At 28.5% G+C, this 27,616-nt stretch overlaps 5 protein-coding genes across 7 annotated transcripts; 1 reads left to right on the plus strand and 4 right to left on the minus strand.

Annotated features, from left to right (window-relative positions):
* Positions 1–362: 362 nt before the first annotated feature.
* Positions 363–3,468, minus strand: LOC122525568 (protein arginine N-methyltransferase 5). Its single transcript, XM_043648453.1, has 11 exons — positions 3,340–3,468; positions 3,127–3,245; positions 2,834–3,057; positions 2,556–2,735; positions 2,205–2,414; positions 1,917–2,125; positions 1,728–1,850; positions 1,470–1,645; positions 1,176–1,379; positions 891–1,072; positions 363–765 (listed from the first exon to the last, which is right to left on the minus strand). The coding sequence occupies exons 1-11, from the start codon at positions 3,426–3,428 to the stop codon at positions 613–615; spliced, it is 1,869 nt and encodes a 622-aa protein (XP_043504388.1). The 5' UTR covers positions 3,429–3,468; the 3' UTR covers positions 363–612.
* Positions 3,469–4,315: 847 nt separating this feature from the next.
* Positions 4,316–10,502, minus strand: LOC122525615 (myb-binding protein 1A-like protein). Its single transcript, XM_043648541.1, has 11 exons — positions 10,233–10,502; positions 9,518–9,738; positions 8,531–8,728; positions 8,017–8,415; positions 7,352–7,929; positions 7,141–7,253; positions 6,545–7,050; positions 5,824–6,453; positions 5,502–5,750; positions 4,992–5,422; positions 4,316–4,909 (listed from the first exon to the last, which is right to left on the minus strand). Exons 2-11 carry the CDS (start codon positions 9,692–9,694, stop codon positions 4,453–4,455), a joined length of 3,738 nt encoding a protein of 1,245 aa, XP_043504476.1. The 5' UTR covers positions 9,695–9,738; positions 10,233–10,502; the 3' UTR covers positions 4,316–4,452.
* A 744-nt stretch (positions 10,503–11,246) lies between these two features.
* LOC122525552 (myb-binding protein 1A-like protein) lies at positions 11,247–17,331 on the minus strand. The gene is made up of 11 exons (XM_043648417.1): positions 17,062–17,331; positions 16,344–16,564; positions 15,355–15,552; positions 14,841–15,239; positions 14,176–14,753; positions 13,965–14,077; positions 13,369–13,874; positions 12,646–13,284; positions 12,324–12,572; positions 11,814–12,244; positions 11,247–11,731 (listed from the first exon to the last, which is right to left on the minus strand). The coding sequence occupies exons 2-11, from the start codon at positions 16,518–16,520 to the stop codon at positions 11,275–11,277; spliced, it is 3,747 nt and encodes a 1,248-aa protein (XP_043504352.1). The 5' UTR covers positions 16,521–16,564; positions 17,062–17,331; the 3' UTR covers positions 11,247–11,274.
* Positions 17,332–18,075: 744 nt separating this feature from the next.
* Positions 18,076–23,904, minus strand: LOC122525553 (myb-binding protein 1A-like protein). 2 transcript variants are annotated; one of them, XM_043648419.1, is made up of 11 exons: positions 23,887–23,904; positions 23,170–23,390; positions 22,184–22,381; positions 21,670–22,068; positions 21,005–21,582; positions 20,794–20,906; positions 20,198–20,703; positions 19,475–20,113; positions 19,153–19,401; positions 18,643–19,073; positions 18,076–18,560 (listed from the first exon to the last, which is right to left on the minus strand). In XM_043648419.1, exons 2-11 carry the CDS (start codon positions 23,344–23,346, stop codon positions 18,104–18,106), a joined length of 3,747 nt encoding a protein of 1,248 aa, XP_043504354.1. In that variant the 5' UTR covers positions 23,347–23,390; positions 23,887–23,904; the 3' UTR covers positions 18,076–18,103. The 2 variants fall into 2 exon arrangements, with proteins under 2 accessions (XP_043504354.1, XP_043504353.1); XM_043648418.1 differs by lacking the exon at positions 23,887–23,904 and having other exon boundaries at positions 23,170–23,403.
* An 11-nt stretch (positions 23,905–23,915) lies between these two features.
* On the plus strand, positions 23,916–26,433 carry LOC122525593 (eukaryotic translation initiation factor 4H-like). 2 transcript variants are annotated; one of them, XM_043648507.1, is made up of 5 exons: positions 23,916–24,018; positions 24,727–24,894; positions 24,962–25,215; positions 25,711–25,941; positions 26,027–26,433. In XM_043648507.1, exons 1-5 carry the CDS (start codon positions 23,987–23,989, stop codon positions 26,170–26,172), a joined length of 831 nt encoding a protein of 276 aa, XP_043504442.1. In that variant the 5' UTR covers positions 23,916–23,986; the 3' UTR covers positions 26,173–26,433. The 2 variants fall into 2 exon arrangements, with proteins under 2 accessions (XP_043504442.1, XP_043504443.1); XM_043648508.1 differs by having other exon boundaries at positions 24,962–25,161.
* Positions 26,434–27,616: the final 1,183 nt, after the last annotated feature.

Consider the following 27,616-nt stretch of genomic DNA (forward strand, 5'->3'; position numbering starts at 1 on the left):
ATGATAGGGTGTCATCATCAATAATTCGATATAACAAATAAAATATTTATTTTGATCTCCTATCCTTTGTTTGTCGTTAAAGAATATCATTAATATGCTTATTTATTTATTTGTAAAGAATTCGTTTCAATTAAACAAATGTTTAATCTAATTAATTTTCTTCAAGCAGTATTTTCTGATAGTTAAACAAAATATGAAAACTCAATATAAAAATATTACTTCAATAATATGAAAATATAACTTCTATCTTTCCTTCTATCGAAGAAAAATATTTCTAATGCAATGGTGAAATAACTACGATCAACCACGAGTCAAATAATATGTTACAATCACGTGAGGTTAAAAGATCAAGAGAAATATTCTTAGAAGATAACTTTAGATTTTTTATTATCCAAGTTGAACGATATCGGCGACCTTTTATGAATTCAATGCAGATAATATAACATTAATAATAATATATATAATCAACTTTATGATAATTATATCTAACGAATATCAGTTTCTTTAAATAATGCTTTGAAATTCGATATTAAAATAATTATATTTATTTATCGTTTTGATAATACTAGAACAAAGGTAAAGCGCATTGTCAAATATATATATATGTATGCGTTATAAACCAATAGTATAAGATCGTCCATTTGGATTATGAATAGATCCTACAATTGGTTCGCTAACACACCATTCGTACCAAACATTTTTGTTATTGCATCTGCGCCAAAAATGCAATACTATTTTTTTCCCCTTTTCCAATCGAATTGGTTCCTAACATATAATAATAATAAAATGTACATTTTCTTATAATTATTAAACATACAAATATATAAAAAATTATCAAACCTAAACGTTAAATTAATAATAAATATATTAAGGTTTGTAATCCAACTCACCTTAATAGGAAAGAAAATAGGAAACCAACTAAACATTTCAGGACTATGTGTACTAGGTTCTATACTTAAATTAATATCATTGTATAAAACTGCTTCAAAATAACCAGAAAATCCATGAAGTATACAATTCTGTTCCACGTCAAAAGTCTTTATCCCGTATCTATTATTATCTATAATTTTGTCTATTAACAGAAATATATACTCGTTATTTATATTATTATTACTATTATTATTAGTACATATTCATTAAAAATGTTTCTCTATTAATTTTTTAACATTGCTTACCTTTATTTGGATGACAAAACGTAAATAAAGGTTGCGGCTTTGCTATGTCATACTTATTCTGTAAATGAACTACATAAGGCGTCTCAAAATTTACAAGAGGATGTTTGTCCTTATCTTTACATTGTCGCACTTCATTATATAATTTAGAAGATTGTACAGGACCAATAAACGAAGTATATGAACACGGAATACTGATACCATCATCTGAAAATAACTTCAAATATGAAATATGATATTACATCAATGAACATTTATTTTCAGAAATAAATCTCATTGTATTAAATATTAATATACCTTTTAAAAATCGTTGAACACCGTCCAAGCATTCAGGAGAGAGTTCGTTATCTCCAAAAGATCCAAGCAATTCAGATATAAGAATATCTGCTTGTTCTGGAGCAGTCCACTCTCTCATGTCACTCGATACTATGGTTACTATGTCTCCCCACAACTCTGCTTGAAGAGCTAGTAGACTTTAAAAACAAGAAAATATAAATAATATATTTTTCATACTTTTTTAAATTATAATACATGTTCATATATCAGATATCTTACGTGTTGACAGCATTTGGGTTTTTCTCAACTGCATATATTTTAATTTCTTGTTTCGTCAACTCGGCAGCATTCAATGCAGCACGAACAAGTGGACCTCTTCCAGCTCCCACAACCATAATTACCCTATAACATAAACATGCATATATTAATCAAGTTCATACGTTGTTATAAAAATTAAATAATACTTACATTTTCTCAAGTTGAGTTTTTCTTTTACAGTTTATATCTTTTATCGCTTCAACTATAGCCAATTGATATTGGGAATACTTAATAGGATCTTTTTCAAATATTTCATATGTCTGAGACTCAAGATTATCCATCAATGGTTGTAGTGGGCACTGTAAATAATCTTCATAACCACGTGCGAATCGTTCGACTGGCCCATCTATTTGACAATTCTATATCAAATTTATATTATTAGAGTGCGATATATATATTTTAATCATTCTATTTATTTAAAAGTTTCAGTAACTTTACCTTCCATAAATAGTCTAAGTAATTGTGATAAAGCGTTATACTACTATATCGGTTTGCTCCTGTTAATATGAATTGTGTTTCCAGTATAGCGAATTTCTTGATTAGCATTTGATGTGCTTTGCTCAGCACTGGATACCCTTTTTTATTTGTAATAAATAAAGTTGTTGGCAATATCAAACATCTCACTGGTTCCCCAAGCCATCTATCTATCTGATATATTTTATATTAATTTATTAATAATATATTTTCAATAAATATTATATATAATAATATATTATATATATATAATTGAGATTTTCACTTTTTTTTAAATCTATACAAGAAAAGAGAAATAATAAATTAATTAGTTACCTCTTCTTGTTCAGGAAGATCGTGACTTATAATTAAAGCAACTGCTAATTTCTTTTCATAATCGCAAACTGCTCTGAAACTGTTCCACCATTCCCAAGGATTATCAACAGTAACATCTTCCTCTCCTCTGTACGAAAGTGCTTGTTTCAATGGGTTTTCCATAGGAACTTGTACCCATATCTAAATTCATGAATACAATAAAAAATAACAATTATATCTAATTTTTCTTATTCATATAAATGATAAAATAAATGAAAAGATATATCGAAAAGACTTACTTGATAATTACAAGTAGCTAATAACTTATTGTTTATAATTCTGGCAAGATTAATATTTTTTTCTATGCCACCTATCAATTTAAACATAATTCCTGCCAATCCTAAATGAGTAGCCAATGTTAATTCTTGGTTTAAAGCTTCTTCACTATTTTTCCTATAATTACTATCTATAGCATCGACTTTTATATGGGAAGATATTTTTCCAATAATTAAATTATTCCAATCTATAAAATAAATATTGTATATTAATAATTTGAAGATTTTAAAAAAAATTTAATTACCATTATACATACCAGGAGTACATAATACTAAATCAGGCCTTGTTAACGGCCCTGGTCGATTTTTGACAACGCCAGATAAAAATTCTCTTTTAAACAATGGATGAACAAGTGGTATACATATAAATTCAAATCTATAAAAAAGTAATTAATTATATGTACATATACATTATATATACATGTAAATATCATAAAAATATTATAATAAATATATTTTTACAAGTATACCTAGATGAAGTTGCTGTATGCAAACAACTATTTAGATCGGGTACAGAACATAGATCTAATCCACATGAAATTGGTCTTTGGTTTGTCATTTTATTATATTGTACAATAAACCAATTTAACCTTATTTCTTTTGCAATTGTTTTACTAGGAACGCGCGAAGCCGGTACGTTGCTACGTTCATACACTCGCGAAAAGTCGAAAAAATTCGGAATAATTCGGAACTATTCGGAATGATTCGAAAAAACTCGAAATACATCGGAACATTTCGGAGTATGTCGGAAGAGCGGAACTTTTAAAATAGTGCTTGCATTTTATGCACTTATAAGGATTTGTTATTTATTCTCACAGTCGTAACTTTTGTCCGATTTTAGCGATCAAAGGCTTATTTGAAAGATAAAGGTTTTTCACATAAAATAATTATTCAATACTTTCGAAGAAATTTTATTTTCTTTACAAAAATCGTGTCTAAAAATAGGTATTATTCAAGAATAATTTTTATCTAACTAAACACCTAAGGTAGCGGGTAGGTACTCCTACACGATCCCGGTGGAGGATAGACCTACTTCAGGGATGCGACCCTGCCTACGCAAGCCTTGGATTATCTCCCAAGACCATACGGGGGAATCCATTGTCCCATCCAGTATCCTTGTCTAAACCTATAAATTTCCCTAACACACCATCCTTACACCATCTTCCATCTTTTGTCCAGCAGTGGACAGTATAGGCTGATGATGATGATGATGAACTAAACACCTATTTTGATAATATTCTATAATTAGCTCGTATGAGTAAAACTTTTATCTTTCTAATGAACCTTAAACACTAAAATCGGATAAAGAATACGACTTCTTTACAAGTAAGGATGAGTAAAATCGCCAGGCATTTCTAGTTCATTTTTTTCCACGCCTATCTCTGAAGTAACGTTGCATAGATTTGAATAGCTTAAGCATTTAAATTATTAAATGCCATATGGAAATAGTAATAAATTTTGTTATCTTTATTAAAAACCTATATACATTAAACGTATGAAATATGCCAATGATATTTTACACAATCACACATTTTCTTACAGTATAGTTTTTAATTTCATATTTATTACATACTTATAATCAATCAACTTTTTGATTTCTTTTTTTTTTTCGGTATATTAAAATCATTTAGATTATCTGTAGGTAATCTTTTATGTTTAGAAATACCATTTGTTTCTACCACAGGTAAATCATTTTGTATGCTATTGGTCTCATTAATCTCATTTGGAAGATTTACAGAACTACTGAATTGAAATACATCTAAACCTTCGGATATTGTCTGTAGACGTAATTCACGTGATTCTTTTTTCAACAATTGCTTTTCTTTTTGTTTACTCTTATTTTTCTTTTTCTTCTTTAATTTTGCTTTGTTTATTTCTTTACTATTTTCCTCATCGTCAACAACCTCTATAACAGCTTCCTCTTTTTGTTCTTCTTGTTCATCTTGTTCATCTTTTTCATCTTTTTCATCTTTTTTCTTTACATTAGAAATCTGTCCATTAACTTTGGGAATTGAATCAGTTTCTTGTTTCTTCGCAGGACTGTAAATAATAAGGATGCATAAATACAATTAAAATAATAAATAAATTAATATATTTTTTAAATAATAATAATAATGCTTACCAATTAAGAGATAACCCAATTAGTTTTGCTAATCTATTGTATGCACTTTTTGCATCTTTAGAGAGTACAGCTTTAGTCCTGTATTTGGCTAATTTTTCCTTGATAGTTTCCCATTTCCAAATTCCTTGTAAATGTTGTCCATGAATTGTGTGTAATAGAGTAAGGAACAGATATACAAATTTCTGATTAATTTTAATACTACAATTTTCATCTGAAGTTAATTGTTCATCTTTGCATTCATTCGCGTTACATAGATCTTGTAATAGATTTATACTGTTTTCACATAATTTCTTTTCCATTTTAATTCTATTCTTATTCTTCGTAGACTCAGAACGAATTAATCTATTATTTTTATAGAAAATAGTTAAAAATTCTAAGGCTTGGCTTCTACGAAACGATCTGATCGTGTTCAAATCAAATGCATATTCCACCTAATAAATAAAATATAAGTATTATCGATTGTACAATTATCTTCCATTTTACATTGTTTATTATCTTTTCATAACTTACTAATAATGGTGCTAGCTGCCAATTTCCTTCCCACGATTGTTGTAACAGACTTTTGAAAAGAATACCTGGCAAAATGCAATCTCTTTTCTTGAAAAAAGCTGTTAAGTTAGTTTTATAAATGTCTACAAAAGTATCATCAGGTAATCCTACATACTGCACACAGCGTATTAGGAAAGCGCAACATTCAGCTAATTTGTCTCCCATTTCTTGACAAACAGAAGCAGAACGTTCTCCTTTTTCAATTAAAGTCTTAAAATAACATAAATATTAATTACTTCTCGTCCAACAATATTTAATATCATAATTATAAATAAACAAGTACCTTTAAAATGATTGTTAATAATTCATTATCGACTCCCTCTGTATCTCTGAATTTTTTAATAGTCGATAATTTCTTTAAACAAGATCGTACTCGATTCTCTAAAGGTTTTTGATGTGGATCCTTTATACAAAATTCTAATAAAGCAAAAAGTGGAACAAGCATATCTAATACAACAGCCATTGTTGGATTGCAATCTAAATAAATTTCTAACAAATCTGTAACTCTAGCTCTAAAATGTGTTAACGCTTGTGCTGATTTTTCTTGTTTCTTCGATTGTCCACGACGATTTTGACGAAGAATTTTAAATGCTGCCGCTAATGATTCATCCAATCGTTTACCTTCATCTTCGTCAATCTTATCTACGTCCATATCTTCGTCGTTATTATCAGGGTTAGCACCTCCTAATGCTTGACTCACAGCAACACGTAACATATCTGTTACAGTTTCATCTTCATCTTTATTTTCGTCTTCTTTATCGCAATCCATGTCACTTTCATCTGAGGAATCGGTTGTAACTTCTGTATTATGTTCCTCAACATTATTCTCATAGTTTTCGTCATCCTCGTCAGAACCTGAGGATTCTTCATTATCATCACCGTTCATAGACAATGGATTGGTCTTTTTTGATATCTAAGACCTAACAAATGAAATTAACGTATTAATATAAAAATTCAACCACGTAAAATAGTTTTAATATTTTTTATATTAAAATAATACTTACGGATAATATCTCAGACATTGAGACAATATACGGGCAAATATGTGGAAAAACGCAAGTAACCAATGAACGCATCAAATGACTATTTTTAGATAAAAGAGATAACAAAAGATCTATCACAACTTCTACCCATTCTGGTTCATCTTCTAATTTTTTATTATTATTTAATTTAGATTTTTTTTTAACTCGATCGTAACAACTTTGCAATTCGTTGATAGACATAACTGCTACTTCCGAATCCGAGAAGAGTTGTAATCCCATGTGTAAATACATGGTATGAAATATGGGTATAGCTTTTGCATTGGGATTATTCTCTAATTTTTCTATCAAACGAATCGCTTTTTTCCATGCTGCTTCTGATTCCTCGCTCAACGGTATACGCAATTTAATATTCTCAGAATTTAATTCTGTATTTAAATAATGAACTAATGCGCTTAACATATTTCGTAAATCATTCAATTTAGGCATCTTATGATCCAAAGCACGGTAGAAACTATCTTTGAAATGTGCTGTAAAAATAAATAAATTTGTTTCTTTTATTTTAAATAAATTAACAAAGATATTTATGTTATGTCATAATGAAAATTAATATTACTTACGAACAAGTTCTACACCAACTTGTGGAACTTCGCAGAAACCAAACAGAAACAAGAACTTTAATTGATTCAACTTCCATTCTTGATCTGATAATATTGCTGGATGAGTTATTAATCTAAAATTATAAAAGAATAAAAAATATATTATTAGTAAAATAATTTTATCGTAAACAGAAATAAATTTATAAATTAACACAAATATGTTTCGTGTTACCTCGTTAGTAATTGAACAGCATAGATTCTTTCAGCATTTGTCCAGCTTTCTGTTTGTGAAGATTCTCTTTCTTTAGAAATTGTATTCTCTATAATGCTTCGATAGAGATTTGATAACTTTTTTACTCCATCCGCATTTAAATTGCCTGTGATCAATTGGATTATCTTGACACCTGTTTTTTTTTCTATCATTAGATCACCAGGGTACAGGATCAATTTTTTTAATACATTTATCTGTATTTTTGTTTTAATATCTTTGACGCTTGTTATTAATAAATTTAATAAATCCTTAAATGCTACGACAACTTCATCGTTGTTATTTCTCTTTAAAATAGAACATTTTTTTAACATATGTTGTAAGAAATCTGTAGATAACAAGGATGGAAACACAGTTTTGTCATTTAAATGTACAAGTAAATGTTTTAAAATTTCAATAGCAACGTGCTCATGTGTTTTAGACGGCTTTTTAAATTTCCTATCTATGGCTAACCAGAAGTCGACTACTAAATCAGTCGCTGCCAATTTTTCACAAAATAAAACGAATACTGGATGATGGCAAGATTTTATCCTTGGTAAATCCTAAATAATAATAATAATAATAATATACATTAATTATGAAATAGATCAAACAAACTATTTTCTACAATTATGGATGTGTATACTTACTGTTAATATATTTACTATATTGTTTATGTTTTCCTTCGTGATGATATCATTGGAAGATAAATATTTTTTTAAAAAATCTTGATTCACAAGCGCTGGAAATTTATCTCTGATAACTAACAAAGCGTAAAATGAATCTAAAGTTTGTTCTGCCCAAGGCTTGCCAAATTCATTTTCCATTAATGGCCAAATAGATGTTTTGACAGAGTCTGCGTTAAGTTGATTTATAAATTCTATTAAAAATGAAATGGAAACGAAAGATAAATAACTACGTTGTTTCCCAGCATTTAAAAGTATTTCCACTACTTTTGATTGAGTATCAGTTGTACTATTCAAAAGTAATTTTGATCGTATCAATGCACCGCAAGTTAATATACGACCCATATATATGTCAGCTTTTTCCTAAAATAAAATAAAAAATATACTTTTGTTAAAATTAAATATTGTACATATTGAACTAGCATACTAAGAAAAATTAAAGAATGATAATTATATTATTTATTCTTATTTGCATTACACTTTTAGCATTGCTGTTTACTGGGTGTAATTCTGTATCCATTGTAGTTAAAATTGTGTCTATTGAAACATCAGGATGTGTAATTAAAAAAGTTGTTAGTGTACTATAAAAACCCTTTTTTGCATATAATTTCGAGGATCCCAATCCACGTATTAATCTCGTCATAGCATATTTACATTCTTTGTTATCATTTAAATCCTATAAAGTAATAAGTATTATTTATTAATTTCATTAAAAAAAAAAAGTTATACATTAAGGGGTTATACGCAGTTGCGAGGCTCGAAAAAGACGTATTTTCATGAATTTTTTATAGAAACAGTTTTTATTTCTCAAACAAAAGTGATGGTAATTCAAATAGAGCCAACTTTTGAGAATACAATAGCGCGTCGATTATGTAAAAATATTAATCTGCACCGCTCCTGTAGATGATTTCCTGAACGTCCTCTAAAAGAAGACGTTTGGCGGTGATCTTCATTTTGGCGGTTTGGATTATTGAAATTAAAAAATATGGTGGATTCTTTTAAAGGATAGATTAATGCAGGTATTAAAACCAAGGAATAATAAAAATTTTGATTTATGACAAAATGGCGTCTATTTGAAAAAAAGTTGTTTTTGACTAAAATTTTCGCTCTAAATTGTTACAAAAAAATAGTAATAAATTTTTTAAAAATTATTCCTTATACTTAATACCTGAGGAATATATCTAAGAAGATTGTGTAAAAATTCGAAACCGATCGGTTAAGCCGTTTTTGAAAAATCGAGATCACCGACTTTGAAAATACCGTTTTGAGAAAAACGCGTTTAAAGTTTCAAAGAGACGTTTACACATAGTTAAAAATTTTTGTTTGCAGCTTACATGAAGTGAAGAATATTTGTCGGATCGATTTGAAATTTTCAGAGAATATACTTAAATATATGTACATTCCGAAAATGAAAACTGCGTATAACCCCTTAACACATATGAGCTAATATTTTTAGGTTACTTACAGAAGGATGTTCGTGCAAATGTTTTAATAACGCAACTCCACCGTCACGTCTCACTGCATCCTGTTTATTTATAATTTTCGCAAAACTATCAAAAATTGTTGAATTCATTTTGTCTGTACTTTTTAATTTAATATCACGTGAAGCATCTAGAGCCATGTGCGTACTGTCGAAGACCATTTTGTTTCTTTACCATCAAATACAACGCTGATCAAGAAGTATACCTAAAAAAAATTATTTTTAATATTAGTTAAAGAAATTAAATGTTTTATCAACATAATGTAATATTTAATAAACGATTTATAATTTTTCTTCATTTATTATACATATATTAAGTTAATTTAATTAATCATAAATATTATTTCTTAAATTTGCATATAGCAATACACGATGATCTATATACACACATATATATGCATATATAATATACTATTGCTACGATATTAATTCATACATAAACATTAATTAAATAGTAACTAAACAAAATAACATCGATAAAAACTATTTATTTATCCGAACTAATCTAACAATGAAATTAATTGTCTTCTACCGTATCTGATTTTAACGATTTCGATATTTTTTATCTTTCTTTTATTTTTTTTTTATTATTCTCTAGATATTACTAAATAATTTACTAGAAAAATTTCTCATGAATTATTGACATTTAATATATATTATTCTAAATGAATATTAAAAAAAGTGTTATAGTAGACAGTACTTGTTGTATCCGTAATGCATCTAAACTGTAGCGTGTTCGTCGATATGCAATAATAATTAATTCACTAGGGAAGAATATTATTAGAATATTTTTATATTTTAAACGTATCAAAAAGGATTTTACAAAATATATATTTTAAACTTAACAAAATGTAATAATGAGAAAGCGGAAGTAAGACTAGAGTTCAGTCTTTGAACGCTGCTAGTTAAAACACGTGTGTCTCGCTCGGTGGTTGTAACGGAAGAGAGCGAATAGTAGCGGCTGTTCATATACTTTCCTAATTGCTTTCCTAATTCTTTGGTTTCGTCACTAGCGGCGTGACGGTAAGAGTGCCGGTGGCGCCAAGCTTTGGCGTGACGGCCACAAAACAGTTAGAACAGTGCCATCTTTAGCACAGTGACTAGCTCGACCCGCGCAGTTGCGAGCAGTTCTTTGCATCCAATATGGCAGGTCGAGGTGGTTACGTTGATCCGAGGCAAGTATCGGTGAAAATTTTGTTTGTATACATCAACCATTGAACTTATTTTAAATAGTGTTGTTATAAAGTTTCATTGATTAATAGTTTCTGCGATGAGTATAATTATTTCTTCGAATATCCACACGACTTTAAGGTTAAGTGAATTCATATTAGAGTGCAGCACAGCATCTCGCGGACATAGTGCCTCAGAGAACACGCGGCTTTATTTTGGCCGGTTCTATATCGGCGGATATAAAACGTGCCACTGTAAATGGACATCTCTAATTAATCTTATTTCTTACAATAATATCATGGAATCATTTTAAACTCGCTTTACGTAGATATGTTTAAGTACTTGTGTTCTAATAACGCAGTGCCCAATTCAGTGTCAGAAACTATAAGATCAAAGTATACTACAAACATTTACTTTTAGTGTTTTCATTATTATTCATCTAAGAATTGTAGTATCATAAGTAACATTGTTTTTCGTTCATTTATTACATTAAATATTTATTACTTATTTCACAATAATATTATGATGCAAGAATTATATACAATAAATATTTATTACATACTTATAATCAATCAACTTTTTGATTTCTTTTTTTTTTTCGGTATATTAAAATCATTTAGATTATCTGTAGGTAATCTTTTATGTTTAGAGATACCATTTGTTTCCACCACAGGTAAATCATTTTGTATGCTATTGGTCTCATTAATCTCATTTGGAAGATTTACAGAACTACTGAATTGAAATACATCTAAACCTTCGGATATTGTCTGTAGACGTAATTCACGTGATTCTTTTTTCAACAATTGCTTTTCTTTTTGTTTACTCTTATTTTTCTTTTTCTTCTTTAATTTTGCTTTGTTTATTTCTTTACTATTTTCCTCATCGTCAACAACCTCTATAACAGCTTCCTCTTTTTGTTCTTCTTGTTCTTCTTGTTCATCTTTTTCATCTTTTTCATCTTTTTTCTTTACATTAGAAATCTGTCCATTAACTTTGGGAATTGAATCAGTTTCTTGTTTCTTCGCAGGACTGTAAATAATAAGGATGCATAAATACAATTAAAATAATAAATAAATTAATATATTTTTTAAATAATAATAATAATGCTTACCAATTAAGAGATAACCCAATTAGTTTTGCTAATCTATTGTATGCACTTTTTGCATCTTTAGAGAGTACAGCTTTAGTCCTGTATTTGGCTAATTTTTCCTTGATAGTTTCCCATTTCCAAATTCCTTGTAAATGTTGTCCATGAATTGTGTGTAATAGAGTAAGGAACAGATATACAAATTTCTGATTAATTTTAATACTACAATTTTCATCTGAAGTTAATTGTTCATCTTTGCATTCATTCGCGTTACATAGATCTTGTAATAGATTTATACTGTTTTCACATAATTTCTTTTCCATTTTAATTCTATTCTTATTCTTCGTAGACTCAGAACGAATTAATCTATTATTTTTATAGAAAATAGTTAAAAATTCTAAGGCTTGGCTTCTACGAAACGATCTGATCGTGTTCAAATCAAATGCATATTCCACCTAATAAATAAAATATAAGTATTATCGATTGTACAATTATCTTCCATTTTACATTGTTTATTATCTTTTCATAACTTACTAATAATGGTGCTAGCTGCCAATTTCCTTCCCACGATTGTTGTAACAGACTTTTGAAAAGAATACCTGGCAAAATGCAATCTCTTTTCTTGAAAAAAGCTGTTAAGTTAGTTTTATAAATGTCTACAAAAGTATCATCAGGTAATCCTACATACTGCACACAGCGTATTAGGAAAGCGCAACATTCAGCTAATTTGTCTCCCATTTCTTGACAAACAGAAGCAGAACGTTCTCCTTTTTCAATTAAAGTCTTAAAATAACATAAATATTAATTACTTCTCGTCCAACAATATTTAATATCATAATTATAAATAAATAAGTACCTTTAAAATGATTGTTAATAATTCATTATCGACTCCCTCTGTATCTCTGAATTTTTTAATAGTCGATAATTTCTTTAAACAAGATCGTACTCGATTCTCTAAAGGTTTTTGATGTGGATCCTTTATACAAAATTCTAATAAAGCAAAAAGTGGAACAAGCATATCTAATACAACAGCCATTGCTGGATTGCAATCTAAATAAATTTCTAACAAATCTGTAACTCTAGCTCTAAAATGTGTTAACGCTTGTGCTGATTTTTCTTGTTTCTTCGATTGTCCACGACGATTTTGACGAAGAATTTTAAATGCTGCCGCTAATGATTCATCCAATCGTTTACCTTCATCTTCGTCAATCTTATCTACGTCCATATCTTCGTCGTTATTATCAGGGTTAGCACCTCCTAATGCTTGACTCACAGCAACACGTAACATATCTGTTACAGTTTCATCTTCATCTTTATTTTCGTCTTCTTTATCGCAATCCATGTCACTTTCATCTGAGGAATCGGTTGTAACTTCTGTATTATGTTCCTCAACATTATTCTCATAGTTTTCGTCATCCTCGTCAGAACCTGAGGATTCTTCATTATCATCACCGTTCATAGACAATGGATTGGTCTCTTTTTTGATATCTAAGACCTAACAAATGAAATTAACGTATTAATATAAAAATTCAACCACGTAAAATAGTTTTAATATTTTTTATATTAAAATAATACTTACGGATAATATCTCAGACATTGAGACAATGTACGGGCAAATATGTGGAAAAACGCAAGTAACCAATGAACGCATCAAATGACTATTTTTAGATAAAAGAGATAACAAAAGATCTATCACAACTTCTACCCATTCTGGTTCATCTTCTAATTCTTTATTATTATTTAATTTAGATTTTTTTTTAACTCGATCGTAACAACTTTGCAATTCGTTGATAGACATAACTGCTACTTCCGAATCCGAGAAGAGTTGTAATCCCATGTGTAAATACATGGTATGAAATATGGGTATAGCTTTTGCATTGGGATTATTCTCTAATTTTTCTATCAAACGAATCGCTTTTTTCCATGCTGCTTCTGATTCCTCGCTCAACGGTATACGCAATTTAATATTCTCAGAATTTAATTCTGTATTTAAATAATGAACTAATGCGCTTAACATATTTCGTAAATCATTCAATTTAGGCATCTTATGATCCAAAGCACGGTAGAAACTATCTTTGAAATGTGCTGTAAAAATAAATAAATTTGTTTCTTTTATTTTAAATAAATTAACAAAGATATTTATGTTATGTCATAATGAAAATTAATATTACTTACGAACAAGTTCTACACCAACTTGTGGAACTTCGCAGAAACCAAACAGAAACAAGAACTTTAATTGATTCAACTTCCATTCTTGATCTGATAATATTGCTGGATGAGTTATTAATCTAAAATTATAAAAGAATAAAAAATATATTATTAGTAAAATAATTTTATCGTAAACAGAAATAAATTTATAAATTAACACAAATATGTTTCGTGTTACCTCGTTAGTAATTGAACAGCATAGATTCTTTCAGCATTTGTCCAGCTTTCTGTTTGTGAAGATTCTCTTTCTTTAGAAATTGTATTCTCTATAATGCTTCGATAGAGATTTGATAACTTTTTTACTCCATCCGCATTTAAATTGCCTGTGATCAATTGGATTATCTTGACACCTGTTTTTTTTTCTATCATTAGATCACCAGGGTACAGGATCAATTTTTTTAATACATTTATCTGTATTTTTGTTTTAATATCTTTGACGCTTGTTATTAATAAATTTAATAAATCCTTAAATGCTACGACAACTTCATCGTTGTTATTTCTCTTTAAAATAGAACATTTTTTTAACATATGTTGTAAGAAATCTGTAGATAACAAGGATGGAAACACAGTTTTGTCATTTAAATGTACAAGTAAATGTTTTAAAATTTCAATAGCAACGTGCTCATGTGTTTTAGACGGCTTTTTAAATTTCCTATCTATGGCTAACCAGAAGTCGACTACTAAATCAGTCGCTGCCAATTTTTCACAAAATAAAACGAATACTGGATGATGGCAAGATTTTATCCTTGGTAAATCCTAAATAATAATAATAATAATAATATACATTAATTATGAAATAGATCAAACAAACTATTTTCTACAATTATGGATGTGTATACTTACTGTTAATATATTTACTATATTGTTTATGTTTTCCTTCGTGATGATATCATTGGAAGATAAATATTTTTTTAAAAAATCTTGATTCACAAGCGCTGGAAATTTATCTCTGATAACTAACAAAGCGTAAAATGAATCTAAAGTTTGTTCTGCCCAAGGCTTGCCAAATTCATTTTCCATTAATGGCCAAATAGATGATTGGACAGAGTCTGCGTTAAGTTGATTTATAAATTCTATTAAAAATGAAATGGAAACGAAAGATAAATAACTACGTTGTTTCCCAGCATTTAAAAGTATTTCCACTACTTTTGATTGAGTATCAGTTGTACTATTCAAAAGTAATTTTGATCGTATCAATGCACCGCAAGTTAATATACGACCCATATATATGTCAGCTTTTTCCTAAAATAAAATAAAAAATATACTTTTGTTAAAATTAAATATTGTACATATTGAACTAGCATACTAAGAAAAATTAAAGAATGATAATTATATTATTTATTCTTATTTGCATTACACTTTTAGCATTGCTGTTTACTGGGTGTAATTCTGTATCCATTGTAGTTAAAATTGTGTCTATTGAAACATCAGGATGTGTAATTAAAAAAGTTGTTAGTGTACTATAAAAACCCTTTTTTGCATATAATTTCGAGGATCCCAATCCACGTATTAATCTCGTCATAGCATATTTACATTCTTTGTTATCATTTAAATCCTATAAAGTAATAAGTATTATTTATTAATTTCATTAAAAAAAAAAGTTATACATTAAGGGGTTATACGCAGTTGCGAGGCTCGAAAAAGACGTATTTTCATGAATTTTTTATAGAAACAGTTTTTATTTCTCAAACAAAAGTGATGGTAATTCAAATAGAGCCAACTTTTGAGAATACAATAGCGCGTCGATTATGTAAAAATATTAATCTGCACCGCTCCTGTAGATGATTTCCTGAACGTCCTCTAAAAAAAGACGTTTGGCGGTGATCTTCATATTGGCGGTTTGGATTATTGAAATTAAAAAATATGGTTGGTTCTTTTAATGGATAGATTAATGCAGGTATTAAAATTAAGGAATAATAAAAATTTTGATTTTTGACAAAATAGCGTCTATTTGAAAAAAAAGTTTTTTTTTTGACTAAAATTTTCGCTATAAATTGTTACAAAAAAATAGTAATAAATTAGTAAAAAATTATTCCTTATACTTAATACCTGAGGAATATATCTAAGAAGATTGTGTAAAAATTCGAAACCGATCGGTTAAGCCGTTTTTGAAAAATCGAGATCACCGACTTTGAAAATACCGTTTTGAGAAAAACGCGTTTAAAGTTTCAAAGAGACGTTTACACATAGTTAAAAATTTTTGTTTGCAGCTTACATGAAGTGAAGAATATTTGTCGGATCGATTTGAAATTTTCAGAGAATATACTTAAATATATGTACATTCCGAAAATGAAAACTGCGTATAACCCCTTAACACATATGAGCTAATATTTTTAGGTTACTTACAGAAGGATGTTCGTGCAAATGTTTTAATAACGCAACTCCACCGTCACGTCTCACTGCATCCTGTTTATTTATAATTTTCGCAAAACTATCAAAAATTGTTGAATTCATTTTGTCTGTACTTTTTAATTTAATATCACGTGAAACATCTAGAGCCATGTGCGTACTGTCGAGGACCATTTTGTTTCTTTACCATCAAATACTACGCTGATCAAGAAGTATACCTAAAAAAAATTATTTTTAATATTAGTTAAAGAAATTAAATGTTTTATCAACATAATGTAATATTTAATAAACGATTTATAATTTTTCTTCATTTATTATACATATATTAAGTTAATTTAATTAATCATAAATATTATTTCTTAAATTTGCATATAGCAATACACGATGATCTATATACACACATATATATATGCATATATAATATACTATTGCTACGATATTAATTCATAACATAAACATTAATTAAATAGTAACTAAACAAAATAACATCGATAAAAACTATTTATTTATCCGAACTAATCTAACAATGAAATTAATTGTCTTCTACCGTATCTGATTTTAACGATTTCGATATTTTTTATCTTTCTTTTATTTTTTTTTTATTATTCTCTAGATATTAGTAAATAATTTACTAGAAAAATTTCTCATGAATTATTGACATTTAATGTATATTATTCTAAATGAATATTAAAAAAAGTGTTATAGTAGACAGTACTTGTTGCATCCGTAATGCATCTAAACTGTAGCGTGTTCGTCGATATGCAATAATAATTAATTCACTAGGGAAGAATATTATTAGAATATTTTTATATTTTAAACGTATCAAAAAGGATTTTACAAAATATATATTTTAAACTTAACAAAATGTAATAATGAGAAAGCGGAAGTAAGACTAGAGTTCAGTCTTTGAACGCTGCTAGTTAAAACACGTGTGTCTCGCTCGGTGGTTGTAACGGAAGAGAGCGAATAGTAGCGGCTGTTCATATACTTTCCTAATTGCTTTCCTAATTCTTTGGTTTCGTCACTAGCGGCGTGACGGTAAGAGTGCCGGTGGCGCCAAGCTTTGGCGTGACGGCCACAAAACAGTTAGAACAGTGCCATCTTTAGCACAGTGACTAGCTCGACCCGCGCAGTTGCGAGCAGTTCTTTGCATCCAATATGGCAGGTCGAGGTGGTTACGTTGATCCGAGGCAAGTATCGGTGAAAATTTTGTTTGTATACATCAACCATTGAACTTATTTTAAATAGTGTTGTTATAAAGTTTCATTGATTAATAGTTTCTGCGATGAGTATAATTATTTCTTCGAATATCCACACGACTTTAAGGTTAAGTGAATTCATATTAGAGTGCAGCACAGCATCTCGCGGACATAGTGCCTCAGAGAACACGCGGCTTTATTTTGGCCGGTTCTATATCGGCGGATATAAAACGTGCCACTGTAAATGGACATCTCTAATTAATCTTATTTCTTACAATAATATCATGGAATCATTTTAAACTCGCTTTACGTAGATATGTTTAAGTACTTGTGTTCTAATAACGCAGTGCCCAATTCAGTGTCAGAAACTATAAGATCAAAGTATACTACAAACATTTACTTTTAGTGTTTTCATTATTATTCATCTAAGAATTGTAGTATCATAAGTAACATTGTTTTTCGTTCATTTATTACATTAAATATTTATTACTTATTTCACAATAATATTATGATGCAAGAATTATATACAATAAATATTTATTACATACTTATAATCAATCAACTTTTTGATTTCTTTTTTTTTTTCGGTATATTAAAATCATTTAGATTATCTGTAGGTAATCTTTTATGTTTAGAGATACCATTTGTTTCCACCACAGGTAAATCATTTTGTATGCTATTGGTCTCATTAATCTCATTTGGAAGATTTACAGAACTACTGAATTGAAATACATCTAAACCTTCGGATATTGTCTGTAGACGTAATTCACGTGATTCTTTTTTCAACAATTGCTTTTCTTTTTGTTTACTCTTATTTTTCTTTTTCTTCTTTAATTTTGCTTTGTTTATTTCTTTACTATTTTCCTCATCGTCAACAACCTCTATAACAGCTTCCTCTTTTTGTTCTTCTTGTTCTTCTTGTTCATCTTTTTCATCTTTTTCATCTTTTTTCTTTACATTAGAAATCTGTCCATTAACTTTGGGAATTGAATCAGTTTCTTGTTTCTTCGCAGGACTGTAAATAATAAGGATGCATAAATACAATTAAAATAATAAATAAATTAATATATTTTTTAAATAATAATAATAATGCTTACCAATTAAGAGATAACCCAATTAGTTTTGCTAATCTATTGTATGCACTTTTTGCATCTTTAGAGAGTACAGCTTTAGTCCTGTATTTGGCTAATTTTTCCTTGATAGTTTCCCATTTCCAAATTCCTTGTAAATGTTGTCCATGAATTGTGTGTAATAGAGTAAGGAACAGATATACAAATTTCTGATTAATTTTAATACTACAATTTTCATCTGAAGTTAATTGTTCATCTTTGCATTCATTCGCGTTACATAGATCTTGTAATAGATTTATACTGTTTTCACATAATTTCTTTTCCATTTTAATTCTATTCTTATTCTTCGTAGACTCAGAACGAATTAATCTATTATTTTTATAGAAAATAGTTAAAAATTCTAAGGCTTGGCTTCTACGAAACGATCTGATCGTGTTCAAATCAAATGCATATTCCACCTAATAAATAAAATATAAGTATTATCGATTGTACAATTATCTTCCATTTTACATTGTTTATTATCTTTTCATAACTTACTAATAATGGTGCTAGCTGCCAATTTCCTTCCCACGATTGTTGTAACAGACTTTTGAAAAGAATACCTGGCAAAATGCAATCTCTTTTCTTGAAAAAAGCTGTTAAGTTAGTTTTATAAATGTCTACAAAAGTATCATCAGGTAATCCTACATACTGCACACAGCGTATTAGGAAAGCGCAACATTCAGCTAATTTGTCTCCCATTTCTTGACAAACAGAAGCAGAACGTTCTCCTTTTTCAATTAAAGTCTTAAAATAACATAAATATTAATTACTTCTCGTCCAACAATATTTAATATCATAATTATAAATAAATAAGTACCTTTAAAATGATTGTTAATAATTCATTATCGACTCCCTCTGTATCTCTGAATTTTTTAATAGTCGATAATTTCTTTAAACAAGATCGTACTCGATTCTCTAAAGGTTTTTGATGTGGATCCTTTATACAAAATTCTAATAAAGCAAAAAGTGGAACAAGCATATCTAATACAACAGCCATTGTTGGATTGCAATCTAAATAAATTTCTAACAAATCTGTAACTCTAGCTCTAAAATGTGTTAACGCTTGTGCTGATTTTTCTTGTTTCTTCGATTGTCCACGACGATTTTGACGAAGAATTTTAAATGCTGCCGCTAATGATTCATCCAATCGTTTACCTTCATCTTCGTCAATCTTATCTACGTCCATATCTTCGTCGTTATTATCAGGGTTAGCACCTCCTAATGCTTGACTCACAGCAACACGTAACATATCTGTTACAGTTTCATCTTCATCTTTATTTTCGTCTTCTTTATCGCAATCCATGTCACTTTCATCTGAGGAATCGGTTGTAACTTCTGTATTATGTTCCTCAACATTATTCTCATAGTTTTCGTCATCCTCGTCAGAACCTGAGGATTCTTCATTATCATCACCGTTCATAGACAATGGATTGGTCTCTTTTTTGATATCTAAGACCTAACAAATGAAATTAACGTATTAATATAAAAATTCAACCACGTAAAATAGTTTTAATATTTTTTATATTAAAATAATACTTACGGATAATATCTCAGACATTGAGACAATGTACGGGCAAATATGTGGAAAAACGCAAGTAACCAATGAACGCATCAAATGACTATTTTTAGATAAAAGAGATAACAAAAGATCTATCACAACTTCTACCCATTCTGGTTCATCTTCTAATTCTTTATTATTATTTAATTTAGATTTTTTTTTAACTCGATCGTAACAACTTTGCAATTCGTTGATAGACATAACTGCTACTTCCGAATCCGAGAAGAGTTGTAATCCCATGTGTAAATACATGGTATGAAATATGGGTATAGCTTTTGCATTGGGATTATTCTCTAATTTTTCTATCAAACGAATCGCTTTTTTCCATGCTGCTTCTGATTCCTCGCTCAACGGTATACGCAATTTAATATTCTCAGAATTTAATTCTGTATTTAAATAATGAACTAATGCGCTTAACATATTTCGTAAATCATTCAATTTAGGCATCTTATGATCCAAAGCACGGTAGAAACTATCTTTGAAATGTGCTGTAAAAATAAATAAATTTGTTTCTTTTATTTTAAATAAATTAACAAAGATATTTATGTTATGTCATAATGAAAATTAATATTACTTACGAACAAGTTCTACACCAACTTGTGGAACTTCGCAGAAACCAAACAGAAACAAGAACTTTAATTGATTCAACTTCCATTCTTGATCTGATAATATTGCTGGATGAGTTATTAATCTAAAATTATAAAAGAATAAAAAATATATTATTAGTAAAATAATTTTATCGTAAACAGAAATAAATTTATAAATTAACACAAATATGTTTCGTGTTACCTCGTTAGTAATTGAACAGCATAGATTCTTTCAGCATTTGTCCAGCTTTCTGTTTGTGAAGATTCTCTTTCTTTAGAAATTGTATTCTCTATAATGCTTCGATAGAGATTTGATAACTTTTTTACTCCATCCGCATTTAAATTGCCTGTGATCAATTGGATTATCTTGACACCTGTTTTTTTTTCTATCATTAGATCACCAGGGTACAGGATCAATTTTTTTAATACATTTATCTGTATTTTTGTTTTAATATCTTTGACGCTTGTTATTAATAAATTTAATAAATCCTTAAATGCTACGACAACTTCATCGTTGTTATTTCTCTTTAAAATAGAACATTTTTTTAACATATGTTGTAAGAAATCTGTAGATAACAAGGATGGAAACACAGTTTTGTCATTTAAATGTACAAGTAAATGTTTTAAAATTTCAATAGCAACGTGCTCATGTGTTTTAGACGGCTTTTTAAATTTCCTATCTATGGCTAACCAGAAGTCGACTACTAAATCAGTCGCTGCCAATTTTTCACAAAATAAAACGAATACTGGATGATGGCAAGATTTTATCCTTGGTAAATCCTAAATAATAATAATAATAATAATATACATTAATTATGAAATAGATCAAACAAACTATTTTCTACAATTATGGATGTGTATACTTACTGTTAATATATTTACTATATTGTTTATGTTTTCCTTCGTGATGATATCATTGGAAGATAAATATTTTTTTAAAAAATCTTGATTCACAAGCGCTGGAAATTTATCTCTGATAACTAACAAAGCGTAAAATGAATCTAAAGTTTGTTCTGCCCAAGGCTTGCCAAATTCATTTTCCATTAATGGCCAAATAGATGTTTTGACAGAGTCTGCGTTAAGTTGATTTATAAATTCTATTAAAAATGAAATGGAAACGAAAGATAAATAACTACGTTGTTTCCCAGCATTTAAAAGTATTTCCACTACTTTTGATTGAGTATCAGTTGTACTATTCAAAAGTAATTTTGATCGTATCAATGCACCGCAAGTTAATATACGACCCATATATATGTCAGCTTTTTCCTAAAATAAAATAAAAAATATACTTTTGTTAAAATTAAATATTGTACATATTGAACTAGCATACTAAGAAAAATTAAAGAATGATAATTATATTATTTATTCTTATTTGCATTACACTTTTAGCATTGCTGTTTACTGGGTGTAATTCTGTATCCATTGTAGTTAAAATTGTGTCTATTGAAACATCAGGATGTGTAATTAAAAAAGTTGTTAGTGTACTATAAAAACCCTTTTTTGCATATAATTTCGAGGATCCCAATCCACGTATTAATCTCGTCATAGCATATTTACATTCTTTGTTATCATTTAAATCCTATAAAGTAATAAGTATTATTTATTAATTTCATTAAAAAAAAAAGTTATACATTAAGGGGTTATACGCAGTTGCGAGGCTCGAAAAAGACGTATTTTCATGAATTTTTTATAGAAACAGTTTTTATTTCTCAAACAAAAGTGATGGTAATTCAAATAGAGCCAACTTTTGAGAATACAATAGCGCGTCGATTATGTAAAAATATTAATCTGCACCGCTCCTGTAGATGATTTCCTGAACGTCCTCTAAAAAAAGACGTTTGGCGGTGATCTTCATTTTGGCGGTTTGGATTATTGAAATTAAAAAATATGGTGGATTCTTTTAAAGGATAGATTAATGCAGGTATTAAAACCAAGGAATAATAAAAATTTTGATTTATGACAAAATGGCGTCTATTTGAAAAAAAGTTGTTTTTGACTAAAATTTTCGCTCTAAATTGTTACAAAAAAATAGTAATAAATTTTTTAAAAATTATTCCTTATACTTAATACCTGAGGAATATATCTAAGAAGATTGTGTAAAAATTCGAAACCGATCGGTTAAGCCGTTTTTGAAAAATAGAGATCACCGACTTTGAAAATACCGTTTTGAGAAAAACGCGTTTAAAGTTTCAAAGAGACGTTTACACATAGTTAAAAATTTTTGTTTGCAGCTTACATGAAGTGAAGAATATTTGTCGGATCGATTTGAAATTTTCAGAGAATATACTTAAATATATGTACATTCCGAAAATGAAAACTGCGTATAACCCCTTAACACATATGAGCTAATATTTTTAGGTTACTTACAGAAGGATGTTCGTGCAAATGTTTTAATAACGCAACTCCACCGTCACGTCTCACTGCATCCTGTTTATTTATAATTTTCGCAAAACTATCAAAAATTGTTGAATTCATTTTGTCTGTACTTTTTAATTTAATATCACGTGAAGCATCTAGAGCCATGTGCGTACTGTCGAGGACCATTTTGTTTCTTTACCATCAAATACTACGCTGATCAAGAAGTATACCTAAAAAAAATTATTTTTAATATTAGTTAAAGAAATTAAATGTTTTATCAACATAATGTAATATTTAATAAACGATTTATAATTTTTCTTCATTTATTATACATATATTAAGTTAATTTAATTAATCATAAATATTGTTTCTTAAATTTGCATATAGCAATACACGATGATCTATATACACACATATATATATGCATATATAATATACTATTGCTACGATATTAATTCATAACATAAACATTAATTAAATAGTAACTAAACAAAATAACATCGACAAAAACTATTTATTTATCCGAACTAATCTAACAATGAAATTAATTGTCTTCTACCGTATCTGATTTTAACGATTTCGATATTTTTTATCTTTCTTTTATTTTTTTTTATTATTCTCTAGATATTACTAAATAATTTACTAGAAAAATTTCTCATGAATTATTGACATTTAATGTATATTATTCTGAATGAATATTAAAAAAAGTGTTATAGTAGACAGTACTTGTTGTATCCGTAATGCATCTAAACAGTTAGAACAGTGCCATCTTTAGCACAGTGACTAGCTCGACCCGCGCAGTTGCGAGCAGTTCTTTGCATCCAATATGGCAGGTCGAGGTGGTTACGTTGATCCGAGGCAAGTATCGGTGAAAATTTTGTTTGTATACATCAACCATTGAACTTATTTTAAATAGTGTTGTTATAAAGTTTCATTGATTAATAGTTTCTGCGATGAGTATAATTATTTCTTCGAATATCCACACGACTTTAAGGTTAAGTGAATTCATATTAGAGTGCAGCACAGCATCTCGCGGACATAGTGCCTCAGAGAACACGCGGCTTTATTTTGGCCGGTTCTATATCGGCGGATATAAAACGTGCCACTGTAAATGGACATCTCTAATTAATCTTATTTCTTACAATAATATCATGGAATCATTTTAAACTCGCTTTACGTAGATATGTTTAAGTACTTGTGTTCTAATAACGCAGTGCCCAATTCAGTGTCAGAAACTATAAGATCAAAGTATACTACAAACATTTACTTTTAGTGTTTTCATTATTATTTATCTAAGAATTGTAGTATCATAAGTAACATTGTTTTTCGTTCATTTATTACATTAAATATTTATTACTTATTTCACAATAATATTATGATGCAAGAATTATATATAATAAATATTAGATAAACTATACACAAAGAATAATTATGATTATCTATTTGCAATATCTAATTTAATTATTAGAATTCATTCTTTTATAATTAGTTTATATATAATGGGATATTATTATTGTTTATTTTTTATCGAATAATTAAAATCTTTCTTTTCTTTTCATTCTATAGAGATTATGGTGGCAATTATAGAAGTAGAAAACCATTGCCTACTGAACCACCATATACTGCTTTCGTAGGAAATTTGCCCAATGGAATTGTTCAAGGAGATGTCGATAAAATATTTAAACAGCTTAACGTTAAAGGGGTCAGATTGGTGAAGGATAGAGAAACTGATAGGTTTGTATATCTTAAATATCTATTTTATGATTAATCATTTAAAATTATTTATAAATATCATTTGCAGATTTAAGGGATTTTGTTATGTCGAGTTTGAAGATTTATCTGATTTGGAAGCAGCCTTGGACTTGGATGGATCTGTAGATGTAGAAGGAAGTATAATCAAAATTGATGTAGCCGAGGGTAAAAGAAATGATCGAGGAGGTGGCTTCGACAGAAGAGGAAGAGGAGGACATAATAGCAACAGTGGCTTCAGAGGCCGAGAAGGTGGCCATAGTAGATTTAGTGGAGATGATTTTGGTAGCAAATCCATCTATACGAGTAAGCGTTGTGCCAAGCATAACGTGTGCAATGATCTTTTTGTGTTTTTTATCGCAAATGTAGATTTTGTTATTTATTAATATCTTTCTTTTTTCAAAAGATTAAACAAAAAGCTTTGATTTTTCTAACCAATTTAAATACTAACTTGTCGATTGTCCATAAATATCATAGCACTCAACTCGTATAATTGTATAACTACTTCATTCTTAATTGAAAACAAATCATTAATAACATTTACATACTTATTTATTGTCAAGGTTTACTTATTATGTTTACGTTTGATTATTCAATCTAATTAGTACATAAACTGACTAATAATCTGTAGTATATGTTATCGAAATTCAAAAAATAATTTAAAAATCTGGAAAAAAAAGGAACTAGTTATGGTTGAAAGTTTTAATATTTCAGTGAACGAAAGGAAAAATATTACGTGCTGTTTTATTTGTATCTTGGGATTTGTTTCAATATTATTAATACTCTAATAATTGTTTGTAGGATATAATGACAGAGGACCAGGTGGTGGCGGTGGAGGTAGGCAAGGAAGTGGGTGGGATTCGAGAAATAACAGAGGCAATTATGGTCAGTTTAATGATGACTCTAGTGGAGGTAGCAGGGAATGGTCACGTACAGCATCAAGATCGTACAGTGGTAGACCAATGTCACGTGGAATGGGATCTGATCATAAACCATTTAACGATGAATCAGATCTTAAGGACCCATCCGCAGGTATTTTATTTCATTTCAATATAATAATTCTTGCATGATACATTGTTTCTTTTTCTTTTATTAATATCAACGTTCCAATGTATAGGTACAAGCCGTAGAAAACGTTTGGTGCTGGCACCAAGATCAATTCCAGATCCTGTAAATGCTATTGCTGAATCGAGTAAATCAAGTTCAATTTATGGGGGTGCTAAGCCTCGGGAAGAAAAATTAAAAGCTAATGAAGTCGAGTAAAATATAAACTAATTAACATCTTAGTTTCCACTTTCTTAATTATGGAGGAAGAAATTTCCCAATAAAAAAATAATATTTCAAAAGCCAATGTAATATTCTCTAATAGTTTTCTAAAATGAAACAGAAATTTCTTTTTAAAACTAAAATAATATATGGAACCGTAATAATTTTTATTTATCCCCTTAATGGGAAGAGTCTTCCCCAAATAACATTGTAATCACTGTAGGGAACAATTCAATAAGATTTCTTTAGTTTTCACAAGTTTAAATATTTCCTTTCTCTTTCTCTTTTTTTTTTTTTTTTTTGGAAAAAATCTATATATATATAAACTTCTTCTTACTAACACCTTCTATATCTTATCTCTTTATATAATGTAAAATTAATATCAAATTATTAACCCTATTGGAATAATAATAATAATAATAACGAAATAAAAATAGCGTGTTAAATAAATGTGTGCAAATAATATTAATAATAATAATAATACAATGTGTATAATGTGCATGCAATAATAATAGTTAATATTTACAAACAAATTATTGTTAAATTTTTTAAAAGCGATATAGTATATATGTATTTCATTGTTCATATCACGTCATGTAAAACATTCTTATATATGTCGAGTATAATGATATCGAGGGTGTTGGGGTATAAATTATGTAAAAGTGTGCTTTAAATATGATCTAATAATACATATGGCTGCTGTTGCTGCTGCATCTATTCATAAATTTTCCCTATTGAAGTAAATCGTAGAACACATATTTACTTTGCTATTTTTGTTTATTCTTTTTTAGTCTCTTAAAACTTTGCACATTATCGCAATCCTAACTTGAATAATAATTTTATAAAGAAATCGTAATGAATTGTTTATTACGTGTCATTGCATAACAAATGTTCAAAAAATATTGCACGTTAGCTTGTAAAAAAAAAGAAGAAGACAAAAAGAAAATACAGAAAAAAAAGAAAAGTAAAGAAGAAGAAGAAGAATAAGAAAAAGATAGGTCAATAGTTAGTAAAAATATAATGTGAATGCTTGGGAAATTTACATACATACCATTGAAGTGGTGGTACGTACCGAGGAGAACGTACCAAATTATTATATATTAAATATTATCTAATGAATGAGAATTAATTAATTAATCGCGCTAACAATAAACGTCGACGTGAATTTACATGAATAAAACATCGACGACGATTATCAGATAGTAACGGATGAAAAAAAAGAAAAACAAATAAAAAAATAATATTAAAAAGATACAAAAAAAAAATATAATAAATTTATGTAATGATTAATATTATGTAAACGTATGCTTGTATATGATAATATTTCTTGAATAAAGTAGCTGTTTGCCTCATACTCTTATAACGTATTGAAAGTAAGAAGAAGAAGAAGATTAATGAAAAAATATATTGTGTAATATTTTGTTTGATTTAATGTGAATGT

This window comes from Polistes fuscatus, unplaced genomic scaffold (genome assembly GCF_010416935.1).
Source record: "Polistes fuscatus isolate 324 unplaced genomic scaffold, CU_Pfus_HIC Scaffold9, whole genome shotgun sequence".
Classification (NCBI taxonomy): domain Eukaryota; kingdom Metazoa; phylum Arthropoda; class Insecta; order Hymenoptera; family Vespidae; genus Polistes; species Polistes fuscatus.